We start from the raw sequence: 24,747 nt of genomic DNA, 5'->3' as shown, positions 1-24,747 counted from the left end.
CAATCTCTGAGGCTTATTTAGGACGCATTTTCCTGGGCCAAAACTTCGTGCATGCACATGTTCACAGAAACAGGTGCAGAGCTCGACGAAGCACATCTTCAGCACGGGGGACTCAGTAGGCGCTTAACCGATATGTGCCAGGCAGAGAGGAGCATTAGTTTAGCAAAGGCCAACGAGTACCCAGACACAAAGCCACAACAGTGACTCAGGCACAGGAACCCTCCCTCTGCCCCAAGTTCCCTGTCAATTATCCTCCGCCACCACTCCCCTCCCTCTAGCCCAAGGCGCGGGAAATATTTAAAACAATTTTATTCATGAAAATATGCTGTACAATGCACTCTACACAGCCTCGACACGGCACACACGCACACGCACACTCTGACGGCACGGCCACGGTACACTGCCTACGATACGCGCCGGGGACGCCGCGCCCACCGCCCGTCCCGGCCGGACACTTATAAATATGGGAGAAGGGCCAGAACTGGCGCGGAGAAAGGGGCGTCGGGGTTGGGGGTGGACGGGGCTGAGGCCCGCTGGAGAAGCTGAGACCAGTACTGGGGGGTGGGGACGGTTGAAGAGAGGGACGGACTCCGACGGGGGAGGGGAGAAGCGAGGGCCGGCAGGGATGGGAGGGGGAGACTGAACTGTGGGGTGGCGGTCGTCGGAGGGCGATTTGGGGGTGGAGGGCTGCTCAGGGTGGATGGATATAGGTAGGTGTGAGTTTTCAGCAGAGGGTTGCTGGCTTCGGGTGGGTGAGACTAAGACCAGTGGGAAAGTGTGTCAAGTGGGAATCAGATCCGTATTTGGGGTGGGCGCGGGGTCACGGCTAGGGCTCCGCAAATGAAACTGAAGATTTGTAAACGCTCCCTGGCCCATCTCCTAGTTGGCTTCCCCGACCACCGTCCACACCAGGCGGCCCACCCCGCTCCTCCCTACTCCCAGCCAGCCTGGAATTCAGCCTCCTCTCCCAGGCTTCCTGCCCAGGAGAAGGGGGTGGATCTCAGGAGTGTGGGCAGGAGCAGTGGGGTGCCCCGGCCCCTCCCTCCCCTTCCCCGGCGGCCGGCCTCCGAGAGGGGTCCCTGGCTGGGCTGGGGCCGCCTCCTGGGGAGCTGGAGTCGGGGGCGGGGACCCGGGAATCGGGACGGGAAGACAGAGGCCCCCTGGGGACGGGACGGGGCTCCCAGGGGCGGGAGGCGGCCCTCAGCCCGGCACCCAGCTCTGGTTGGGGGGCGGGGCCCCGGCCAGGCCCGGCGGCGGCGGAGGCAGGGCCGAATCGAAGTTGAAGTCCATTTCGTCGCTGTCCATGAAGTCGTTGAGGATGATGGACTCCACGTCGCACTCGAGGCTCCCGCTGAACATGTCGAGGTCCAGGTCGGCCGGGAACCGGTCGGGCGCGGCGCCCAGCGGCCCGGCGGCCGCGGCCGCGTAGGGCCCCGGCAGCGCGTCCAACAGGAGGCCGCCGGGCGGGCCCCCGAAGGCGGCGGCGTGGCCCGGCGGTGCCAGGCCCGCGGCGCCCGCCTCGCCGGGCAGCGTCATAAGGCTGATGGGGTGGGCTAAGGCACTGCGCGAGGGCGCGGGCGGCGCGTACGGGGCCGCCCCCTTGCCAGGGTAGGCGGCGGCTGCGCCCGCCAGCGCCAGCTCCCCCGGCGCACCCAGCACCGGGCCGGGCCTGGGCGCGGGCGGCGGCGGCGGCAGCAGCGCGGGCAGCGCCCCGGGGCGGAAGGGCGCCGCGGCCGGCGCGAAGCTGGCCTGCTTGTTCTCCTGGATGGTCTGCATGGGCAGGCGGCGCAGGGCGCCCATCGCCGGCGGCCCGAAGCCCCCGCCCCCGCCGTAGGCGCCGCCCTTGCAGCCGCCGAAGTAGGCGGGCGTCCCGGCGCGGGCCCGCGGCCCGTACGCGTCCTGCGCGCCGTCCAGCAGGCCCTCGGGCAGCCCCGCGCCGCCACCGCCGTGCAGGCCCAGCGGGCCTCCCAGCTCGGCCAGGCGGGGCAGCTCACCCGGACAGCGGGCGCCCAGCGCCGGCGACAGCGCGCTGGCCGGGCTTGGGTACATGAGCGGCGACGATGGCGCCAGGGCCTCGTCGTCCTCCAGCTCGGCCGCCTCCCCGAGCAGGGGTCTCCCGCCGCCGCGGAAGTCGGCCCAAGCCTCGTAGTCGTCGCTGGCGTGCGAGGCGGGGCTGGCCGCCCACTTGGCTGCGGCAGGCACCGGCCCCGGGGCGGGCGCGCTCGGGGAGCTGTCGTCCGGGCTTCGCTCGGGCGCCTGCAGCTGCTTCTTCTTGCTCGCCTTGCCCTTGATGCGCAGGAACTTGGCCCCGTTGTCCATGGACACGGCCCTGCGCCGCGGGGTCTTGCCTGTCTTTCCGCCCTCGGGGTTCAGCATCCACCACGAACTCTTGCCGGTGCCCTCGTTCTGCACGCGGATGAAACGGGTGTGCAGCGACAGGTTGTGCCGGATGGAGTTCTGTGGCCAGAGACAAGGACGCGGGTGGGAGTCGGAGGGTGAGGAGGCCATGGGGAAAGAGGGGACGTGATGGAAAGAAGAGGGGGAGGATAAGAGAGTGTAGAAGGAGGAGGAAGATAGAGATGAAGATGAGGTAAGGGGATTGGGAGAGGGAGGGGACAGGTGTAAGTACCCGGTTGGACAAACCCAGAGTACCCACCCTCTGCCCCAGAACTGCACCCCCATCCCTCCCCACTCCCACACAGAGACTGCCCAGAGGGTGGGGCCACAGCTTTGGGCCTAGCCTTTCCCTGGGGGCATGGCCAACCCTGTGGGCTACTCTGAACCTGCGGGGGGCCTGCAGCAGGGAGCAGTACTCCCTCTCCCCAGCTCAGCCAAGCCCCACGCGGGGCTAACCAGGCTGCCAGGGCCCCCAGCAGATTACGTAAGGGCTTATGCCGCCGCGGCTCATTTGTCCGCCCCCCTCCCTCCCCAGCCTGGCATGGCGCCAGGAGCCCGAAAACCCAGGGCTCCAGAAATCAATCTCGCGGTGACTGATTAAGCCCTGTTTAGAACTAATTGCTCTTTCGTGTGTGGGGAGAATAAATTACCTGCTTTAATTTCGTGTCTTTAAAATGCAACTGCAGGTAGAGAAGACTGTTAACCCTTTGCTGGGAGGGCCTGGCCAGCGGAAACAGAGTAGGCTGGGGGTCCCCAAGGTGGGCCCAGGCCTGAGACTTTTCGGAGGTATCACCCCAACTCCTCTGAGCTGCTGTGAACTCCACAGAGGGCTTGGATTCCAGCAGGCCCCTCAAAAGACATCCTTTTGCCACAGAGACCTCAGCCTTCACCCTCTTCCGTGCCCACCTTCAGGCCAGCCCAGCTCTCCTGCCTGCCCTTTGGGCTGCACCCTGCCCTCCTCTCCTGACCCACCTGCCTGCCCTCCAAGCCCCTTCCTGGTGGAGCCTTCTCAAAATCCCCACAGTGTGTGGCAAAGTCCCCATTCACACACCAGAAGACCTAGGCTCACAGGGAGGAATGGTTTGCCCGAGGTGGCCTTTTCTGCTGTCCCTCGGTTCCTCCCTGGGTTTCACCTCTGCCATCTCTCCATACATCCTCTTTTTCATTCTGCTGTGCCAGTCTCCGGTGCTCCTCATGTCACTGCCTGCTTTTGCCAGGCCTGTTCTGAGGACAGAGGAAGGCAGGGAGTCCACTGGCCCCACTGGAATCTGGAGTAGAACTTCTGCTGGGCCTGCCGCACCCCACCTCTGGGGCCTCCCACCTGGTGGCCTCAACCTCCTGGTCCAGGTACTGCTATGGAAACAGCAGGGGCTTGGGTATCAGAGGGCAGGACAGGATGCCTGGCTCTTTGGCTGCCTAGCTATGTGACCATGGGGTGTTTACTGAGTTTCTGTGAGCCTCAGTGAACTACTCTGAAAAAGTGGGCTACATTCAGTAACTACCTCTTAAGGCTGTAAGATCATTACATGTGCATGAATAAGTGTTTGCACACCAGGTGCTTATAAACGTTGGTTATATCCTCACTCTGGCCAGAAGCTCTCACCCCTTAGGTCCCCCAACAGACCTGCTCTGTTTCCATCTCTTTAACATCATGCCTTGTGTGCAACTGTGCCGGGCACCAACAACTCTGGGAAGTTGGCATTCTCCAGTTTCATACACTGGGGACCGGAGGCCCAGAGGCATGATGTAACTTCCCATGGCCCCACAGCTAGGCAATGATGCCAGGTACCACTCCAGCTCTGCCCAGCTCATGGACCTGCTCTTAACCTGTGAATCCACCCAGCCACACTCACAGCCACTGCTCTGTGAGGCTCTCCCTCCTGCCTCCTTCCCACCAGTCTCCGGGAGGAGGGGTCCTTCCTGCTGCCCAGGGTACCCTCCCACCCCTCACTCCCAGCTCCAGGCACTGACCTGACTCCTCAGGGCCCCAGGCTCCCTGTCTCTGGCACTTTCTGGCCTTTGAAGGCCACAGCTGGGACTTTCCAGCCTCGTCCTGCCTGGTTCTCCTGAGACCCTGAGGGGAGGGGAGCGGGGCCCCCAGGGAGCAGTGCTCCCTCAACTAGATACCCCCTTCCTGTTCCCACCCCTGCACCTGGCTCCCCAGCCCCTCCCCAACACCTGTGTTTAGGCTCCTAGGAGGCCTCAGTTCTCCTCCCCCATAGGACTGTCTGGCTTATAAGAGGCTCCACCTCCCACCTACCCATTTCTCCAGCAGGAGGTCACTCAGGCAACACCTCTTTATCAATGTCATTATGTCCTGGGGGAAGGACAGTACCAGGTACCAGCACCTAGCAAGCACTTGCCCATTCAGCCCTGGGCACTCTAAGTACTTTATCTAATGTAATCATTAGATGAACTCCATACAAGTCGGGGATTGTGATCCCTATCTCATAACCAGAGAGTGAGGCTCAGAGATGTTAAGTGAGTTGCCAAGGTCACACAGCTTAAGTGCTATGCCAGGTATTGATTTCAGGTTGGTGTTTTGTTTTGTTTTGTTGAGACAGGGTTTCACTCTAGCCCAGACTGGAATACAGTGGCACGGTCTCGGCTCACTGCAACCTCTGCCTCCCAGGCTCAAGTGATTCTCCTGCCTCAGCCTCCCAAGTAGCTGGAATTACAGGTGCGTGCCACTGCCACCCGGCTAATTTTTGTATTTTTAGTAGACATGAGGTTTCACCATGTTGACCAGACTGGTCTTGAACTCCTGACCTCAGATGATCCATCCGCCTTGGCCTCCCAAAGTGCTGGGATGACAGGTTGGTCTTACTCTGAGTCTAAAGGACATCACATTCTGCCATGGAAGACAGAAACAGGTCTCAGAATCCCAAAGAATCTTAGGAAGCCAGTATTCCAGTGCCCCTCAAACTTTCCATGTAAAACATCCCTAGAAGCTGGCAGCAGGGGAAGTCTGGGGGAATGTTGCACAGGTCAAAAATTCCTGCAAGTCTAAGCTTCCCTTTTAGAATTCAAGGAAATTTTGCATATACTTCATAATCCACCCACATTTTCTTTATACACGTTATTCACATGTTTTAGAATTACCACCAAGACAAGCTCCAGGCCTCTGAAGGTTTGCATCCTTCCCTGCTCTGTCCCATATCCAGCCAGGTACCCCTGGAGCTCAGGCCTCAGCCTGAAACCATGGATGACCCAACCCATGGGGAAGAAAGGATTTGCCCAAGGCTGTCCGAGACCTGGTGGCAGAGCAGAGATGTGAGCCCAGGCCTGCCGACCCCCAGCCCAGTGTTCCTCCCACCCTACCAAGCCTGACTTAGATGAAGTTTCTCCTTCTTTGGGGGCCTCAGTGTCCTGAACTATAAACTAAGGAGATGGGCAAGTTGTACTCTGGGGACCTTTTCAGTTTGACACTGAAAATCCGTAGAATCATTCAGTCCAGAGGTTTTCAAACATTTTTCTTAAATAGTGGAACTCTTTCTGTAAATGAGATTTAGTGCAAAACTTAAGCGTTACACACTCAAGCCAACGGGGGTGGGGACAGGAGTGCCTGGATCCCTGTGCACTCAGCACCCTTTTTCACAGAAAATGAAGCTCCTGGGGAGGATTCTGCAGGCCAGATGGATGGGGTCGTCGGGGCACAGAGGGATGCCATGCCTTGCTCAGGGTCAGACGAGGTGGCTCAGAGCTGAGCGAGGACCTAGGCCTCTGACTGCTGAGCTGGGCTCTGAACCAGGTGTGCTCCAGGGCTGTGCCCCATGAGAGAAGCTCAGGCCCTGCAGCCCAGTCTGGCTCCTCAGGGCCCAGCCACCTGGTACCAATCAGAGCTCCCTGCCAGATCCAGTGGCAAGCACTGATCACAGCTCTGGCTCACACCACAAGGCCTCCTGGGAGGCCAGAGGCCATGGAGGAGGTGAAACAGGCAGAGGAGGGAGATGCCTCTGCCAGGCAGCAGTAACCAGGGCTCCCTCTTAGAGTCACCTAGCAACCCACCACCACAGCCACAGCCCTGGCATGCCCGGGCTCCCCTGGTGCCCAGAGCTGGGCCCAGCTTCTGGGGCCTCATGCCTCCCACACCTACATCCAGACCTGGAGCATGTTGCTAGGGGAGTCAGGACCTACCTGATTCAGGGCCCGAGGGAGACCATCTGGGGGCAGAGGGAAAGGACAGTGGGTTATATCTCATGCCTACCCCGTTCTCCCTCAGAACCTGGGCCAGGGAGCCCAGCACCCCAGGGATTCCCCCACCAGGGAGGAGGCTAGAGTAGGGCAAAGTACATCAGCTGTAGCGTTGGAACTGGATTCCAGTTTCAGCCCCATCACCCATGAGTGCTATGACCCTGGGGCGAGATGCTTTCAAGCTCCATTCCTCAAATGGCTCCCTGCTCCCTCCCTCACCTCCTTATAGCACTCCACACAGCAGCCAGGGTGACCCTTCAAATAACCGAGATCACATCCATTCCTGCCCAGATCCCTCCGACACCCTCCATCTCACTCACAGTGAGGAACAAAGGCCTTGCCATGGCCCACAAGACCCACAGTGACCATGCAGGTACCCCGCTCCATCCCTCCCATCCTCAAACCTGCCAGGCACGGTCCCACCTGCCCCCAGATATCCACAGAGATCGCTCCTCTCCTTCCAGTCTTTGTTCAGATGTCATCTTCTGGAACGGGGCCCATCCTGACCTCTCTTAAAAACTGTTCCTCTTCCCTGGAATTTCTTGGCCCCCTAGATCTTGCTCTATGTTTTTCTAAAGCATTTTCACATTCTAAATTAATACATTATCCTATCTTTATATTAGAATATAAGCTTCATGAGGGCAGTGATTTTTGTCCTTTTTAAAACTGTACCTCGTGTTTGGTACATACTAGACACTTAAATGTTTGTCAAATGAATGAATGGATGAATGAATAAGAGAAAGTGTGCATGTGCAAGGAGGAGTGCTACTGTGTTGTAGGGAGATTAATAAGACTGGGCAGAGTGGCTGGCACATAATAGGGGCTTTTCCAAACTGGGCAGAAAGAAGACACAGGCAGGATGAGAGGCAGGCAGTGGGGTGAGAATGTCCGCAGCAGTCTGACCCACTGAGGGGTGCCAAGGAGAGGGGTAGGGCATCCATTGGGGGTGAAGGAGAGGTCCCAGGGTGCACAATGCAGCTGCCTGCCCTCCCCAGCTCCCACCCCCACTCCCCAGAGAGACTTGGATAACCCAGGGCTGGCACACACCGAGGTCTCCCCAGGGCCAGAAGACACTCCAGGAGCCCCAGTGGGAACAGAATAACCTCGTCCTTGCTGATGGTGCCTCCCTCATGGACAAGGTCTGATCCATTTGGTGGTGGCAGCTCATCTATCCAGCAGGACACCCTCATCTATTCCCAGGATGCCCTTCACCCACGAGCAGTAATGCATTCACCTGACAGCACAACCCCATTTATCCAGCACACCAGTCCCATTTATCCAGCAAGTACAACCTCATTTGCTAACAGCACTCCATTCACCTGACGGGCCCCCTCATTTATCCTCTGAGTTGGACACTCTCCTTCCTCCTGTGGTGTGGCTGTGTTCTCTGACGGAGCAAGCCGGCTGATCCAGCTGGACGTCATCTCTACTACAAGTACACTTCATCCCCTGACAGTACAACCTCATTTATCTAATAATGCAGCCTCACCTTGCCTCCAAGTACCACCTCATTCCCTGACAGTACAACCTCGTTTATCTTCCGGTACAACCTCATTTCTTCTCCCAACACAGCTTCATTCTCCGACAGCTCAACCTTATCTAATCTTATGCCTCCAGCCAGGGCCTGCCAGATCTCCGGGAGCCAAAGGGGAGTGTAGAGAAAAGAGAGGTCCCCTCATTTGCTGTCCCCCACCTACAAGGGCTGCCTGGTGCTATAACCATCCAATTTCTCCAGGCCCAGAAGGGGCCATGGACTTTGAGTTCTAGGCTGGCAAGCCAGAACTCCACTATTGCCCTGCCTCCTGTTCTGTCCCCACCATGGCTACAGAGGGCCCACAGGATGGATTCTGGGACATGGACTCATGGTTGCTGTACCATCTTATTTATTTATGGCCAGGTTCGTTCATTCTTTTCTTTTCTTTCCTTCTTTCCTTCCTTTTCTTTTCTTCCTTCCTTCCTTCCTTCCTTCCTCCCTTCCTCCCTTCCTCCCTCTCTTTCTTTCTTTCTTTCTTGCCAGGGTATTTATTTATTTATTTATTTAGAGCCAGGGCCTCCCTCTGTCACCCAGGCTGGAGTGCAGTGGTGCAATTATAGCTCATGGCACCCTTGACCTCCTGGGCTCAAGTGATCCTCCTGCCCTACCCTCCCAAGTAGCTGGGACCACAGGTGTGTGCCACCACACTCGGCTAATTTTTATATTTTTTGTAGAGAGAAGGTTTTCTTATGTTGCCCATGTTGGTCTCGAACTCCTGACCTCAAGTGATCTTCCCGCCTCGGCCTCCCAAAGTGCTGGGATTACAGGTGTGAGCCAACTTGCCTGGCCATCTCTGTGCCATCTTCTTCTGATCCTGGGCAGTGGGACTAGGGGAAGTTACCTTTTCTGGGGCACATTTAGTGGTGTGCTCGCAATGTTTAACCACCAGCTCTTCTGGAAGTTAAAAAAAAAAACCCCACCTGATTTGATTTGTAGCTTTTGCTGCTTTCTGTGGTATGGATACTCACATCATAGCCAATTTTAAACTGCCACATGACGTCACTGAGTGCAGAATTGGGAAGAAGTGTGCACGATCAGCCCTCATGAGCCAGTGCAAGCCAGCTCTCGCACACCACTGGCATGTCCTTCAAGTGCTGAAGCAAGAGAAGGGCACCACCTACTACATGCCCAACATAGGCTAGGCTCCTTTAATCCTGATAACCATCCTGTGAGTAGGTACTGCGATTTTACAAAGGGGGCAAACTGAAGCTCAGGTGGGTTAAATGACTCCTGAGGCCACAAAGCTGGGAAATAATGTAGCCAGGCTTGGGTCTTAGGGCTGCTGGATTCCAAAGCCAGGGCTCTTCCCACACCTACCCTTAATGTGGCAGGGGACACTCTGCTGTGCTGTCCACCCCAGTGGCCACCTCCATCTTGACGCCCAAGCCCAAGCTCTCCTAGCTTTCATCAGAGACAGGAGACGGACTGTGCCCCCACCTACCACCAACCCTGTGCTACCTCCTGGCCTCCCTGGTACCTGGGGTCTTCCAGGATCCAAGTGCAGCCCTGGGTCTTGTGTCCACCCATCGCAGCCCAAGCCCAAGGTCAGGTGTGGATGCCTGTCCAGGTTGCATCACAGTCAAAGGCTCAGCCCAGCCCCTCCCTCAGGAGACTGACCCTGACCACCTGATGGGGAAAATGACCCAGCACCTGTTACTGCAGTGACCTCCCGTGGGGCTGTGGTGAGGGCTCTGATCCCCTCTCTGATTCCCATTTCCTCCTTCCCTCCTGGCCTTCCTTCCTGCATACGGAGAGGTCAAAGACAGGGGGCAGAATCCCAACTTCATCCATGTGACAGTGGGCCTCCACTATAACGGAGATAACAATCCCAGCATCCACAGGGACATATGGGACCTGGATGAGACCTCACATGTCAAGAATGTCATCCCATCCCTGTCTCAGAGCCCCAGGAGCCTCCCCATCCTAGCCCTTGCCCCCACCCAACTCTGGGGCCCCAGCCCGGCCTAGGAACACACACCTGTGTCAGACAGAGCCACAGACTCCCTGAGAGTCACTTGCCCTGCCATCTGGGGTGAAGTTCAGGTTCTCAGTCCAGGCCTCTTCCTGGCAAAAGAGGTGACCTGGCTGATGCCAGGGACCCAAGGCCATGTGCAAATCCTCGGCACTAGGGTCTGCAGTGGAGAAGGGATAGAAGGGCAGGTGGGGGCCGTGGGGCACAGATGTCTCCAGGTGAGTGGGCTCAGGATCAGCAGTGGATCCCAGAGTGGGCAGCCTGGGGCCAGGAGGAACCAATATCCAAAGCAAGGCATGAGGCTCCGGCACCCCCCAGAGAAAGCAGAGCTCACACACCCAGGCTCGGCAGCAAATAAACCACCAACGAAAGTCCAGCCTCACACTGCTCCAATGCCCATTCTTCCTTGTCACCCGTGGGCTTGGGTCCAAACCCAGGCTGATACTAAAGAGCCCTCTGATGTCTTCCAGCCTCATTGCCCCCTTCCCTTAGGGCCATCTGGGCCTCCAGCCACCTTGGATGTCCCCATCCCTGTGCCTTTGCACCCTATTCCCTTTACTCTTGTCCCTTTCTCTGCTCTATCAGTTCCTGTTCCTCCATCAAGGCTAGCTCTGTGGCACCTTCCTCATCCCCTATGCAAGCCCCAAAGATAGATGCTCCCACCTCAGTGCTCCTGCAGAGATCTAACAGCAAACCAGAGCAAAGTGGTGTCTGAGCCGGCCTCCCTACTCGAACTCTGTGGGGCAATCCTTGGCTCACGAGAAGTCAAGAGATAGGACGGGGCCCTCAGTAGCCACAAGCTGCTCGTGCCTGGCATTTGTGTGTAGTTTCTGTTCATCAAAACCTCAGGCCAGAGCTTCAAGGCTTGCCCACCCTCTACCAGGGGCCTGTCTGACCCTTCTCCCCGCTGTTTTCTCCTGCAGCTCCTGCTGCCTCTGCCACCTCCCTACTTGTCCTCAGTACTTCCTGCCTCCTTGGGAAAGTGAGGCAGTGAGTGGGGAAGGACTACTGCTTCTGAGACATTGATCACATGCCACGCCCTGTGCTGCCGCTCGAAAATTATCTCACTGAATTTTTTTAACAACCCTCTGGTTGGTTTATTGTCCCCGTTTTACAGATGAGAAACTGAGGTTCCAAGAGACAAACTGACTTGCCCAGGGTCGCACACTGTAAGTGGTGGTGCAGGAATTTACACCCAGGGCCCTGGCTCTTTCTCCTGCCCTGAGAGACCTCCAGAGAGGAGCCAAAGCCAAGCAGAAGCTCCAGAGTGAGCCTGGGGTAGGGGCAAGGGGACTCTCCGTACTAGTTCAGCAACCCCTTCACAGACCGTCCTTCATTCAGGATTAAAAAGAACTCCTAAATGCAAAGCATTCAGACTTTTCCATCTCCCCTCTCAGTCTGAGCCCCTCCCTCCCTCTGCAGGCAGCACTTCCCCACTCCCCTGCCCCAGGCCCTGGGAGCAGCTGCAGTGACCTCACCCAGCCCTGCCCTGAGCCCAGCTCTGGGGAGGGCCCAGCAGCTGTGCCCCAGCCCTGCAGGCTGGCTCCTGGGGGAGAAAGAGGAAGAGTGGGCATGGTGCCAAGAGAACCATCTGCTCTCCCAGGGGCACGGCCACCCGCACAGACACTGGCCTTGCCCCCAGGGGCTGCCCTTGGCCCCCTGTCCCCACGCCAACGGGCTCCAGGAGCCCATGGCGGCCCACCCAGACCGGGGCACCAGCCCTCATCTGCCATCTGTCTTCTCCTAGAGACTGAAAGGTCCTTGCAGGACATGTTGGAGCACTCAAATGTCCACTGGAAGATGAACAAGTGATCAGAGTAAGCCCTAGGGGCAGAGGCCAGAGGCCAGGGTAGGGTGTGCTGAACACTGCCTCCCCCAGCCCCGGCCCCAGCCTTGTCCGGCGAAGAGTCCTCAATCTCTTCCCGGGGCCCTCCATCTCGGCACATCTGTTCAGCTGGCAGGTGCCTCAGGAAGAGGGCAAGCCCCTTCCCCCAGGGCCCCAGCTCAGGTTACAAGAGGAGGAGGAGGAGGAGGCCAGCTGAGGACAGAGGGAGGGGACAGGAGAGAGAAGGAAGAGGCCTCACAGCTTCCCAGAGTGTTGGGGGAGGGGAACTCAGAGCCGAAGAGGGAAGGGCCATGCCCAAGGTCACACAGCTTGCCAGTGGGGCAAAGAGGAGCCAATGTCCAGGGGCGGGCAGTCCTGGGTTCAAGGGTGACCTTGAACAAGTCATGTCCTTCATCTGTGAAAATGGGGTGCCTCAAACCTGCTCTGCTTGTCATCCAAGGCTATGGGGAAGGCTCTGGAGGCTAGAAAGCAGCGGGCCCAACTAAGGGCAGGAGGGAGCTTGGACATTCTGAATATCTGACACCTCGGTCTCAGGGACAAGAAAGGGAAGCATTAGAGGAAGGACCCTATTATTATTACCCTATTTTGTAGAAGAAGAAACTGAGGCTCAGTTGCCCAAGGCTACACAGAGGTTAAGTAGAGCTAGGCTCTGCCCGCCTGTTTGCCTCCATGACTCCTAACCACACAGCTTGGCCTCACCTAAGGGATTCTCAAGGCACCAAGGGGTGCTGCCTATGCCAGGCCTGGCATCTGGGACTCTTTGGGCCTCTGCCCTATCTCAGGCTCATTTTCTCCCCTGGAGCCCAGTAGCAGGCCCACACTGGGCGCCTGGGCCAGCCTCTCCCTCCTGTCCACTCCCCACAGCACCCTTGAGTGACCTCTGCCCATGTCACTCCCATGGAGAATTCGCAGTGAGAAGCCCAGAGCCTGGGATGCTCTTCAGGCCACTCACTTGCTTTCCCAGCTTCAACACCTGCTGGGCCCCACATAAGCACAGCCAGACCCTCAGCGGCTCCCCACACAGTCCTGAGGCCTTGACCCTCTTTGTCTGCTTTGTCTCCCTTCCCCTCTTCTACCTCCAAACACTCAGCTCATTATCTGACCTTCCATCATGACCCTGAGCAGATTTAACCCTGCATCAGAGTCAGTGTCTTCATTTTATCTCCCTAGCTTGACCCCTGCAGGCTGGGATCTCAAGGTCAAGGAGCTAGTCCAGTCCCCACCCAGCAGCCCTGCATAATAGGTACCCAGTAGATGTAGCCCTGGATCACAGGGAATGGAGGGAGCTGTCTCAGCCCTGGGGGCTGCAGACCAGGGGAACATCAGGCTGGTCTGCCCCCACCCTCAGGGTGCTCTCTATCTGGGAATGGGAGCCAGGGACCCCAGGGCCATTCCACAGGCCAGAAGTCTGAGGGCCAAACTCCAAGGGATAGCAGAGATACAATGATTGGGAAGGGGGAGGGGGGAGGGGCAGAGGGGAGGAAGGTCAGAGCCCTGGGCTAGGGTGGACTTAGCCCTGGAGAGTTTCGTTTCTGCCACTTAGAGTCGGGTACGCTCAAGCTGCTTACTTTTCTCATTCTTTGTTTCCTCACCTGCAAAATGGAGAAAGTAACCCTACCAGCTTCACAGCGTTGCTGGGAAATCAAATGAAAGAATGTACATAATGGCACATGGCAGGTTGAATCCTGAGCTAGAATAGTTCAGTGTGGCCAAGGCAAGGGTCAGAAGATGGGAGGGTGGCTGGATAGGTTGACTAGGGCTGGTGGCCAGGCCTTGAGTGTCCTACTAAGGCCCCAGGACTGGATTAAGCAGCTATACACATGCCCCTCTTCTCTCCCTCTTCTCTGCTCTCTGACAGCAGGGGTTGTGACTTTTTTTTTTTTTTTTTTTGAGACGGAGTCTTACTCTGTCGCCCAGGCTGAAGTGCAGTGGCGTAATCTCGGCTCACTGCAAGCTCCGTCTCCTGAGTTCACACCATTCTCCTGCCTCAGCCTCCCCAGTAGCTGGGACTACAGGTGCCCGCCACCACGCCTGGCTAATTTTTTTGTATTTTTAGTAGAGACGGGGTTTCACTGTGTTAGCCAGGATGGTTTTGATCGCCTGACCTCATGATCTGCCCATCTCCCAAAGTGCTGGGATTACAGGCGTGAGCCACCACGCCCGGCTGTGACTTTTAGTTTCTTCACCATTCCAGTTCCAGAGAGGCTTCCTGAGTATTGACAACCACACAGACTCTGGCCTTGTCCCCAGGGGCTGCCCTGGGCTCTCTGTCCCCTAGCCAAGGGACTACAGGAGCCCAGGGCAGCCCTCCCTCCCTCCGACAGCAAAGGCTCCTAGTAGCAAAGCATATCAGCCCTGGCTGTGGCTCCATTCTCTTCATCCATGTCCTACACAGTGATTTCTAAGCTGTGGGGTGGCTGCATGATGCTGACGTGGTGGCCCAGTCCCTGGGTGCTGACTGCATGGGGTTCAGAACTCTGGAGGACCCAAAAGGAGTGAGGAAGAGGGGCGTAGCCTCAACCTGGGCAGCCTGCTTGGAAAAGAAGCTGGTCCACACTGGGAGGAAGAGACAGGGGGACAGGCAGGAGGCCAAGAAGCCACCCTCTAAGGCATTGGTTCAGAATGACCTGTCACCAGCCATACACAGATTCCAGAGCCCACGCTGATATAGAGGATCTGAGCTGGGGACTGGAAGCCTGTGTTGTCAGAAAGCTTCTAGGCGACTCTGATCATCAGCTAGGTTTACAAACAACTAAGGACTTGAGGCAGGAATTCTCAATCAGAAGTGTTGGGTTCCAGAATCACCTGGAAGGTAGGGCTTTGTTCAAAGCACCCAAGACCCCGCCTAGTTTCTGAGGGGTATCCCGAGGGATCAGCCAAGGAGAATCTATAGGTGCCTTGGTGACCGTGTGACAACGGCAGTGGGGTGTGGGTTGAGAATTCCAGTGTCAGTTGTGAAGGTGGAGATGCCAGGGCGACCTGAGATCAAAGGAAGCAGGTAAAGTGGGAGGAAGGGCAGGGCCTGGACAAGGTGGGCTGAGGGCCTATGGGTCCCAGCAGAGCAGTCTGGGTACTTGGTTGACTTCCAGGTGAACCAAGGAGCCCAGGAGGGTTCTGGAGCAGGAGAGCCTGGGGGCAGGAAGGCTGGCTGGCGTGTGGAGCTGACAGCACCAGCATGGGGAGATGCAGAAATGTGGCAGAGACAGACGGGTCTGTGGCTAAATCCAGGCTCCGCCTGTCCCAGCTATGCTGCCTTGGCCAAATGACCTCATTTTTCTGGGCCTCCATTTCCTCAACTGCAAAATGGGGTTATTAATGTGTACCTAGCGGGGTCCAGGGAAGATGAAATGAGAGAATTTATGTGAACTGCCCAACTGGCTGCCTAGCACCCAGACATTAATTTGCTTACCTCTCTTTCTCCTTTCCATAAGAAGCACCCCCACTTAGAGACCAGAAAGGTTTCTCTCTGCAAAGAGGGAGGCCCTTGGGGGAGGGTGTGGGAGGCCCCTCCCCCACACGCCACCTGGCCCCCCTCCCACCTCCACATATGGGTTGGGGGGTGGGGAGAGGCAGCAAACAGCCAAACCCTCCCAAACAGGAGTTGGTTTCTATGGTAACCAGGGTGCCAGGAGAAGGGGGGTGCTCCAGATCCAGCTGTCCCCCTGAGAACCCTACCCAGGCCTCAAAGCCTGAGCTCATGCCCACCCAACACCCTGAACCCCCATCTGCCTGCTCTGGGGGCCAGCTGGAACTGCCATAAACACTCCTTTCATTGTACCCAGAGCATATTTGCCACCTGGGTACTGCCACAGACAGGACAGCCATCTTTAAACAGGAGTCCCGAGTTCAAGGCCACCCATACCTGTACTCACATGTGTCCACCTGGGAGAAGTCCTCTCAGTACTATGTGCCCTCTGTCCAATGAACCCCTCATGGCTCCTAGAACCAGTGGGCTTGTAAGTTATGGCACTGAACCAATAAGAGACTGAGTTAAGGCCCTTTGGACACAGATGAGAACACTGAGAACCAGAATGGGAGAGAGCTTTGCTCCAGCTCACACATGCAATGGATCAGGTTCCCTACAGGTAGGTGTTCTGTCCAGCCCCTCACCTACTCCTGACTCCACAGCTGACTCCAAATGACACCAAAGGGCTGGACTAGGAAACCCTGTGTGATGCTGAAAGGGGATGGGGCACTGCTGGGGAGAAGGAAATAAGTCCTAAAAGCTTTAAGACTCATCTAGAAGCCAGGCATCGTGGCTTATGCCACGATGTAATCCCAGCACTTTGGGAGACTGAGGCAGGTGGATCCTTTGAACCCAGAAGTTCAAGACCAGCCTGGACAACATAGGGAAGCCCCTGTCTCTACAAAAACACCTTTTTTAAATTAGCCCAGGTGGGATGGCCTGTGCCCATGGTCCTAGTCACTCAGGAAGCCGAGGTAGGAGGATCACTTGAGCCCAGGAGGTCGAGGCTGCAGTGATCTCTGCCACTGCACCCCAGCCTGGGTGACAGAGTGAGACCTTGTCTCAAAAAAAAAAAAAAAAAAAAAAAAGACTTGTCTAGCAACAGAATGGGCAATCCCAGAGACGGTGAGTTTCCAGTCGCTGGGAGTGTGTCAGACGGGGTTGAGCTGGGGAGGAGTCAGGGGTGCGGAGACTGGGTTCCAGGACTCTCCAGCTCTTTGGAGAACCCAAGTCTGATTTGAACGTGAGGGAGCAGGCACCAATGCATAGGCAGGCCCAGCCCCACCCTCTCCTGTTTCCCAGGCACCCCCCACTGCGGGTAAATGGGAGTTGGGAAGGGGATCTAGGGAGTCTGCTGGGAGGTGAGGGAAACTGAGGTGAGGAAGGGGCTCCCCCTGCTGTAGCTGATGCACCCACATCCCACCTAGTACTTGACTACCCCTCAATCCTTACAAGTCACAGATAGGACCCCATGTGGTGGTCACCACTAGCTGCCACTCAAAGACAGGGAAGGTAGGCGGCAGGGAACAAGCCCTGAAGCCTTTCAGAGTCCAAAACCAGCCCTTTCCTCCAGCCCCTGCCCCACCTCAATCCTACCCAATGGCACAGAAACAGCTTGAGCCTGGGGTCCAATTCCCAGGTCCACTACTTCACAGGTAGCGACCTCAGGGAAAATCACTTCCCCACCTGGAACACAGGGGTGCCAGCCCGCCTGGGTGGCGATGAGGGTCTGATGGGAGTGCTCTGGACCAGCGGGCGCCTCTGTCCCGGCCCCCTCCGCCCTCCGCCCCTCTGGCAGGGCCTCTCCAGTTCCTCAACCTCCCTGCTCCCTCTAGTCAGTCCCTTGGCTGGAGCCCTCGGGGCGTGAAGAGAGGGGGCCCCCCAGACCCACAGAAAGTGGGGGCTGGGGGCGCTGAACTTTCGAACCCGCAAACCCCCCGCGCCGTTCATTACCTTAACGCGAGTTAAAAATAACCGTCTCATCTCTTTAAATTAGTCTGTCTGCAATTACCGCCTGGCACGGCGCTGCCCGCCATCGTCCCGCTGGAGCGGCGCCAGGTGGCAGGCGGGGCCCTCACCCTGTCTGTCGGTCTGTCTGCCTCCAGGCCCCCTCCTCTCCCGCCGCGTGGCTGCCCCAGGGGCCTCCCTGAGCCCCGCCTCCTCAGCTCCCTAAGTTGCGCGGGGTGTGGCGGGGGCGGCCGCCGTGGGGCCGGAAGGGAGCGAGGGGGTCCGCGGGGAGCAGAGCGGGGTGGGGGGGCTGGGCACGGCGGCGGGGGAGGGGCGCCGGGAGGCCCGGGAAGCCGGAAGGGCCCGAAGCGCGCCAGCGCTCGTGGGTGGGTGTGAGCAGGTGGCCGTGGGAGTCTGCCGGGCGTGCCAGCAACTGTGCCAGGAGCGGCTGGCACGGGCTCGTGCCCAGGAGGCGGGCAGCTGCCAGCCCCCCGCTCATGCAGTGAGGGGGGTGAGGACACCCCCCAACCGGGGCTCACACCGCCTCCTCCCGCACCCCCATCAGCCCTTGGGGCTGGGGATCCCCGGAGGACAAAGGAGGAGGAGGGCGCCCTGCTGGAGCAGGCTGAGGGGAGAGGAAGGGGGTGGCTTCAGCTGACAGCCGCTGCTCGGGGCTGTAGCAGGACCCTGCCCCCAGCCTCTCAGATGAGTCCCTCTCTTCCAGCCCCACCCCACCTGGAACTTACTGGGCCAGATGGGGGTGGTGCCACCCCTCCTGATCCCACCTCTCATCAGCCAGGCTGCCCCAGCCCCTGGGAGAGAAGGGAAGTTCCCATCCAGTGTGCTCCTTCTGGGGACAGGAATGGGAGGCGCCCAGGCCTGGCCTGGGAGCTCCCAATGGAGCTGGCAGCCAGGAAACACAAAAGCAGGCAGAACAACTCCAGGGGCGCTAAGTGGAAGGTGTGCCAGAACTCAGAGCAGCCTGAAAGGCTTCCCAGAGGAGTCCAGGGCCAAGGGAAAATGAGACTGGAGCATCTGAGAGATAGTAGGAGGCTCTACCTGGAAATTCACAGTCTTGGGACACTAGAGGGACCGCCTATCCAAGCCCCCATCCTAGGCCTGGAGGGGAACACGACCAGCCCCTTTGGTTGGGTTCCCAGCAATGAGCCCAGCCTCTCTAGGCCTCAGCAAGGTCTGGGTATCCCCAAGCCTGCTGCTGGTCTTGTCTCTCCAATTCCCGTCCTGCACCACTCAGCTACCTCCCTGCATCATAGATGTGACCACAGGGATAAGGCAAGCATGTCATCCCTTCCTGATCTGGCCCATTTCACCCCTCCCATGCCACCTCCCTGTCTTGCCTGGACACCCTTGGTTTGAGCCTGGCACACCCAAACTGTCCCCAAATCAGACAAGCACAATTTCACCTCCCTGCCTTTGGGAATGCAGTCAATACTTCCTGGAAGACTACCTCCCAAATTCTCCCCTCCCCAATGAAGGCAGTGCAGACCAAGTGCCACCTCCTCTGTGAGGACCTCCCTGGCTCCCCCAGGGTATCTAACTCCCCTTCCCCTAACCCCTATCCCCATCCCCAGCCTTTCCTATCTACAAAACACAAGCCTGGGTGTGGAACTGGCTAAGTCCTGATTATTCTGAAATAGATCCAATTAATGCCTTCTCCTTTGGTTCCCTGCCCCATCTAACGCAGGGTTTGGTACACCCCAGGGATTCAATTGCAGTATATTTGTAGGGGAGGGGAATGAGCAGAGAACAGTGGGCCCTGGCCCCAAGCCTGGCACCTGAGGTGTTCTGTCTGTCAACCTGAGCCTGGCTGGGAGCTGGGACGGCTCTTTCACCAGGCCTCTGGAGGAAAAGACTGGGAATGGGGAAGGGCACCGTGCAGGAAGCTCCAGGAATAAGTGGGGAAGTAGGCTCCCTGGGGAGCTGGGTAGAGGGTGAGGTGGAAGGGGACAGCATCAGGCAGGCCCCTTTCCAGTGCCTGGGTGGTCTCTGCCAAAACCTAGGTCAGGAGCCCACGCCTGAGGCTCCGTCTCCAACACCCAGCCCATGACTGGGAGCCCAGGCACAGGTGTGTCCCTAGCAGTGTGGTGCAGTGGAAACCGCATCTAATGGGCAGGCGGGAGGCCTGGGCCCTCATCCATGGCCTGCTGCTCAGTGATACCCTGGCAAGACTCCTATCCCCTTCCAGGGCCTCAGTCTCACCATCTGAGAAATGAACTCATGGGTCTAAACTATCTCCAAGCATATTCTCAATCACGTTTTAGGATTTATACCTGCCCATATTCAAAGCCTTCAGTGTGTCCCTCCCACCCCCCGCCAGCAGGACACTGTTCCAGAGGCACTTGGGGACCCTGGAGGGAGACACGTGTAGGCTGGATTCCAGCTTTCCCATTTACTAACTGTGTGACCAGTTCACTCCTAAATACGGGCCTCAGGGCCTTCCTTGTACTTGGGGCCAATGCCAGCTTTGGGGACCCTGGAGGGAGACCATTTGGTCACAGTAAAACCACCTCAGGGACTGCTGAGAGCATTAAAGGCAGATGTGTGAAGGTGCCTCTCACAGTGCTTGGCCCCAAGACCTTCAATGAACTGCAGTTCTCTCCTGACTTCCAGCCTCATGTTCCCTCTTCCCATCTTGCCCCACGCTGCCTGATGCAGCAAGCCCAGCTGGAGCTACACCTCCTGCAAGAAGCCCTCCCAGCCACTCTGGCCCAATGTACTGTCCCCTGCCTCAGCATCCTGCACCATCCACTCAGTTCCCTACTCTTTCTCTAGACACACACTGGTGGCTTCTTGGTGTCAAGACTGTATGCTGGGTGCTGTGGGCACAGAATGGCTCTGACACTGCCACTGTCTTCCAAAAGCAGGGTAGAGAGGAGAAATGAGACAGAACACAAATGACTAAAACCTGCTACCAGCAGGGAGAGGGCCAGAGAAGGGGGAGTCCTAAGCTAGCTAAAAAGGGTTAGGGAAGGCTTCCTGGAGGAGGCATCTGAACTCTGTACCCTTGAGGACAGTGAATACATCTACAGGGAGGAGTAAGCCAGGGCATGGGGAGCAAGGAGGTGGGAGCGATTCCCAAGTGCAGGACACACTTGGGGGAAATGTGTTCTGGTGGGGGTTGAGCCCAAGGGGATGGGAGAGGGGATGCGGAAAGAGACCCAGGTCTACTCCAGCCTGTGTTCCTGCCCCACAGTGGCCGGTGAGGGACAGAAGCTGCCAGCAGTAACCCTGAGAGCCATGGGCTCCCAGGTCAGGATACCCTGGCTTTACAATGCTGCCCCTGGGTATCTAGAGCTGTTCATGCCCACAAGTCTTCCCCTCCTCCACTGGCACACCTCTTTCCTCTGACCCAGCTTGCAGGCACCACAGGGCACAGCCCCCTCCCTTGATATAGGCATGCCTGCCTCACAGAGGCCACCCCTCCCATAGGGAGGCTGACAGCTCGCCTAGGCACAGAAGGGGTCTCCAGCCTCCTCTCCCCCAAAGGCATAGACTATCCCCACTCTCCAACAAGATGGCCAGGGGAGGAGCTGGGTCGACAGGCCACAATCCAAGCAAGCCCCTGTCCCCTCCTAAGATGGCTCCCCCCTTTCCACTGGCTGGCACTGAGGCCTCCCTGGGGTACCCTGCCCCTCCCCCAGCCCCTAAATGGATCTGGGCTCCGACAGCCAGGGAAGTGGAAAAAAGCATCCTGGGTGGGTATGGACAGATCCCCAGCTCTCAACACCCTGTCCTCACACCAGCAGGGGCCATCACCAGTGACCCCCATCCTGATCTAGGTAAGGGGGGCAGCAGCCACCCCATGGAGAACTCAGATCTCAGGTCACCTGCTGAGTTCCCCACTCCAGGCTGGTTGGTGCCCTAGGGTGAACTCTGGCACCACAAGAAGAACTGTGGGCCCATGGTCACACTCCTCACCCTGGGGACAGCTCCAGGAAGGGCAATGATAGAGATTTGGGAGGGAAAGCCGGCATTGGCCCCAAGTCATTATTCCAGCGCTCTAAGAAGGGTACCCTGGTGGAAAGGGTAAAAACAAGAGTCACACAAAGCAGACTTGGGGGAGGACAGGGAGGCTCCCCAATGTCCGCGGCCTGGGAATGGGTTCCTCTGCTATGCCCCCAAGGACAGGGTGGGGACGTGCCTCAGGGACGCCTCAAAGCGGCAGTCCCTTGTCACCCCACCAGACCTCCCACCCGGCATCCCTTCCCGCAAGGGAGCACGTACACAGCTGCTCCCAGTACGCCCCCGCCCGTCCGCTGGCCGGCCCCACGCCCTGGGCGCACACCCTGTGACCCCTGGGGGTGCCAAAGAGCCCTCCTCCTGACGGCCCGCCTGGAGCCCAGCACACCTAGCAGCCCCTGGAAGCCCCAGTCGGCGTCCCCAGCCCCCTCCCCAGCCGGACGCCCCCACCTTCCAGCCGGCCGAGCTGTTGCTGTCGCCTTTATCCTTGAAGTAGGGCACGTAACGGACCATCCAGTCGTAGATCTGCGAGAGCGTGAGCCGCTTGTCCGGGGCGCTCTCGATGGCTTTGGTGATGAGGTCGGCGTAGGACAGGTTCCCCCACGCGTTCCGCCGAGAGCTCTTCGCTTTCCGCAGCGGTCCGACCTCAGCGCCCAGAGGCGGCGCTGGGGCCATCGCCGGGGCCGTAGCCCGGCGCTCCGGCCCGCAGTCCTCGGCGCCCTCGGCCACCCCTGCACCCAGAGCTCCGTCCTCGTCGCCGGCCAAGTCAGGCTGCGGCAGGGGCCAGGTACACGAGCGCGGCCGGCTCTGCGGCGCGAAGTCCGGGTCCACGTCCACCTGATGCGCTCGCAGCTTCGCAGCCATGGTCCCGCCCGGCTTGGGCGAGGAGGGGAGGGAGGCTTCGCGGAGGGTGGGCAGGCGGCTCCGGGATCTGCACGCCCCGGGGAGGCCCGCGGGAGAGGTCCCTGGCGGCGCTGTCTCAGCCGCGGGGCGCCATGGGCCGAGGCGCGGAGGCAGGGGGCTGGACACGCTGGGGAGCACGAAGGTAGGGAAAGACCTGGGCAGTGAGGGGGCGGCGGCCCGGGAGCCCAGCGGGCACACACCTCGCCCAGCCCCGCTTCTAGCACCTGCCGCCTGCCTGCGCCTGCAGCCACCACCGCCACCGCCGCTGCCGCCGCTCCCCGGGCGCCGGCCCTGCGCACGGGCCCCGCTCTCCCGGGACGAGGCCGGATTGCACCATGCCGGAGCCCGAGCCGGTGCCGGAGCCCGCGCCGCCGCCGCCCGGTGAATGCCGCCGCCGCCGCCGCTCCGGCTCCAGCGCCAGCTCCCGCGCCTGCCGCGCTCAGCGCCGGCTGCACCTCGGGATGGGCGGGGGACGGGGAGGGGGCGGGCCCGGCTTAGGAGGGGGCGGGGCGTTTCGCCCGCGGCCGCGGAATCCTCAGCCAGCCCAGGTGCCCCGCCCGCGGGCTGGGAGACCGGGCGCGGAGCTCCCAGCTCGGGGCGACCCCGCCGCAGCCCCTGCAAGCAACAGCGCCGCCTACGGAGCAGGGGCGGAGCGGCTGGCGCGACCCCGCCCCCTGCTCGGCGCGGAGGGGGGTCTAGGGGGCGGTGCCCTAACACTCCCATTGGTCCGCGGCTGGACTGTCCCGCCCATGGGCTTGACAGGATCCCTCCCAGAAGCGCGTCACCGGTTATTGTTACAACCCGGGGTTTCCCGGGGCAACGGGATGGGGCGGGGCTCAGGGCACTGGCCCCGCCTTCTACTCCGGAGAGGACTGCCCCGCCCTCTGTTTCTAGACCCCTGACGTTCCCAAGTCTCCGTTCCAGGAATCTGACAGGCAGGATGATCGAACTCTGCTCTTCTTTGTGCCCTGGACTGGGCTGGGGAAAAAGAATGGGTCAAGAATACCTGGGTTCTAGGCCAGGCTTTGCCACAATTCTCGCTGCTCCATCCGCAAACATGTTCTTCATGGTGCCTGTGGGCATAGTTTTAGAGCTCCAGTTCTCAAAGTTTGACGCAGAGCAGAATCATCCCCTAGAGCTTGTTAACATTGCTGGACCCCAACTCCAGAGTTTCTGATTCGGCAGGTCTGGGTTGGGGCCCCAGACTCTGCGTTTCTAACCAGCTCCGGGTGATGCATGAGAGACCACACTTTGCAAACCATTGTTTTAGAGTCTGTGGGAGGGTCTTACTGAGGTTGTTGGAACAAGCACTTGTCTAAAGTTCACAGTGTTTGGGGAGATGCTTCTCATTCAGTTCCTGGATATTTATTGAGCACCTCTGACGCACCAGGCACTGTCCAGGGCTCTACGGTGAGAGCGGCAACTGAAACAAATGAGGTCCCCTACTGCATAGACTAGTCAGGAGTCAGATGCTAATCAGATCATCACATGAGCTCAGAAGGGCGAGGCTAGCTGAGAGGTTGGGCAGTCCGTGGCCTCATCCTACAGGCTGCTGAGCTAGGTTTCCCAGTCACCACTGCACCTGCTGGCCTTTGCTCAGGGTATTTATCCCCTCTGACTAGAACACCATTTCCCCTCCGCAAGGCCCTCATCAGAGATTCTCCCACTCTTCAAAGCTCCGTGCAAATGTCAACTTAACCCTGACACCTTCTCTAGCCCCAACTCCCAACACTTTTTGTTCTCTGCTTGCCCAGACCACTTGTTGAGCTGCCAGCAACACCTCGTGTCCCTTTAGCACAATATTCTTATTTTGCCAATCAGGAAACTGAGACCCAGAATGAGCAGGTGATTGCCCTGGTGGCATGGCCAGGACTGGAACCTCAAGCTCCTGATTTCTTTACCAGCCAGTACCTTGCTCCTGAGGAGGCTGGAGATGCAAAGGTCTCTGGGCAGTGGGAGGGCTGAGCCCAGGCCATGGGAGATGGCCTCCTTTCTCAAAAATTTCTTCCTTCCACTTTAGGACCTGATGAGCAGGGCCACGGGTGAGGGTGGCGGTGGGGCTGGAGGAGCCCCTCCTCATTCCCCAGGGTGGGAGCAGGCCTTGCTTGCAGATGCCTGGCGTGGCATTTGCCTGAGTCACATCCCAAGGCAAGGGTGGGCATGGGAAGTGCTGGCTGACGACCCCCCCCCATCCATACACATACACACATCCTGCAGGTGGTTCTGTTTAGCGTCACAAGGAGCCTGAAATCATTGCTGAATCCACCTCCCACCACCACATCACTCATATGCCCTCCATGCCTGGGGAGTCCATACTGGGAGCTGCGACCCTAATGGACCCTGGAGACCGAGCAAGCCTCCCGCCAGTCTGCAGCCCTGGCCCAGCTCTGAGCTGTGAGACAGAGGCCTGCTGAGGGCCATACCAGTGCTGGGAGGATCCTTAGCGGGGGCCCTGGCACAGGCTGCCACCGTGGGTCTGGGAAGCCAGGTTGGCAGAGATGCACTAG

The 24,747-nt window shown here is 58.8% G+C and overlaps 1 protein-coding gene across 1 annotated transcript; it reads right to left on the bottom strand.

Moving 5' to 3' along the window:
* Nucleotides 1-291: 291 nt before the first annotated feature.
* Nucleotides 292-22,692, bottom strand: FOXO6 (forkhead box O6). Its single transcript, XM_030823195.1, has 2 exons — nucleotides 21,788-22,692; nucleotides 292-2,457 (listed from the first exon to the last, which is right to left on the bottom strand). Exons 1-2 carry the CDS (start codon nucleotides 22,199-22,201, stop codon nucleotides 1,201-1,203), a joined length of 1,671 nt encoding a protein of 556 aa, XP_030679055.1. The 5' UTR covers nucleotides 22,202-22,692; the 3' UTR covers nucleotides 292-1,200.
* Nucleotides 22,693-24,747: the final 2,055 nt, after the last annotated feature.

Source organism: Nomascus leucogenys, chromosome 12 (genome assembly GCF_006542625.1).
Source record: "Nomascus leucogenys isolate Asia chromosome 12, Asia_NLE_v1, whole genome shotgun sequence".
Taxonomy (NCBI): domain Eukaryota; kingdom Metazoa; phylum Chordata; class Mammalia; order Primates; family Hylobatidae; genus Nomascus; species Nomascus leucogenys.
The sequence above is the reverse complement of the archived record's forward strand: the minus strand, read 5'-3'. Positions and strand labels throughout refer to the sequence as shown.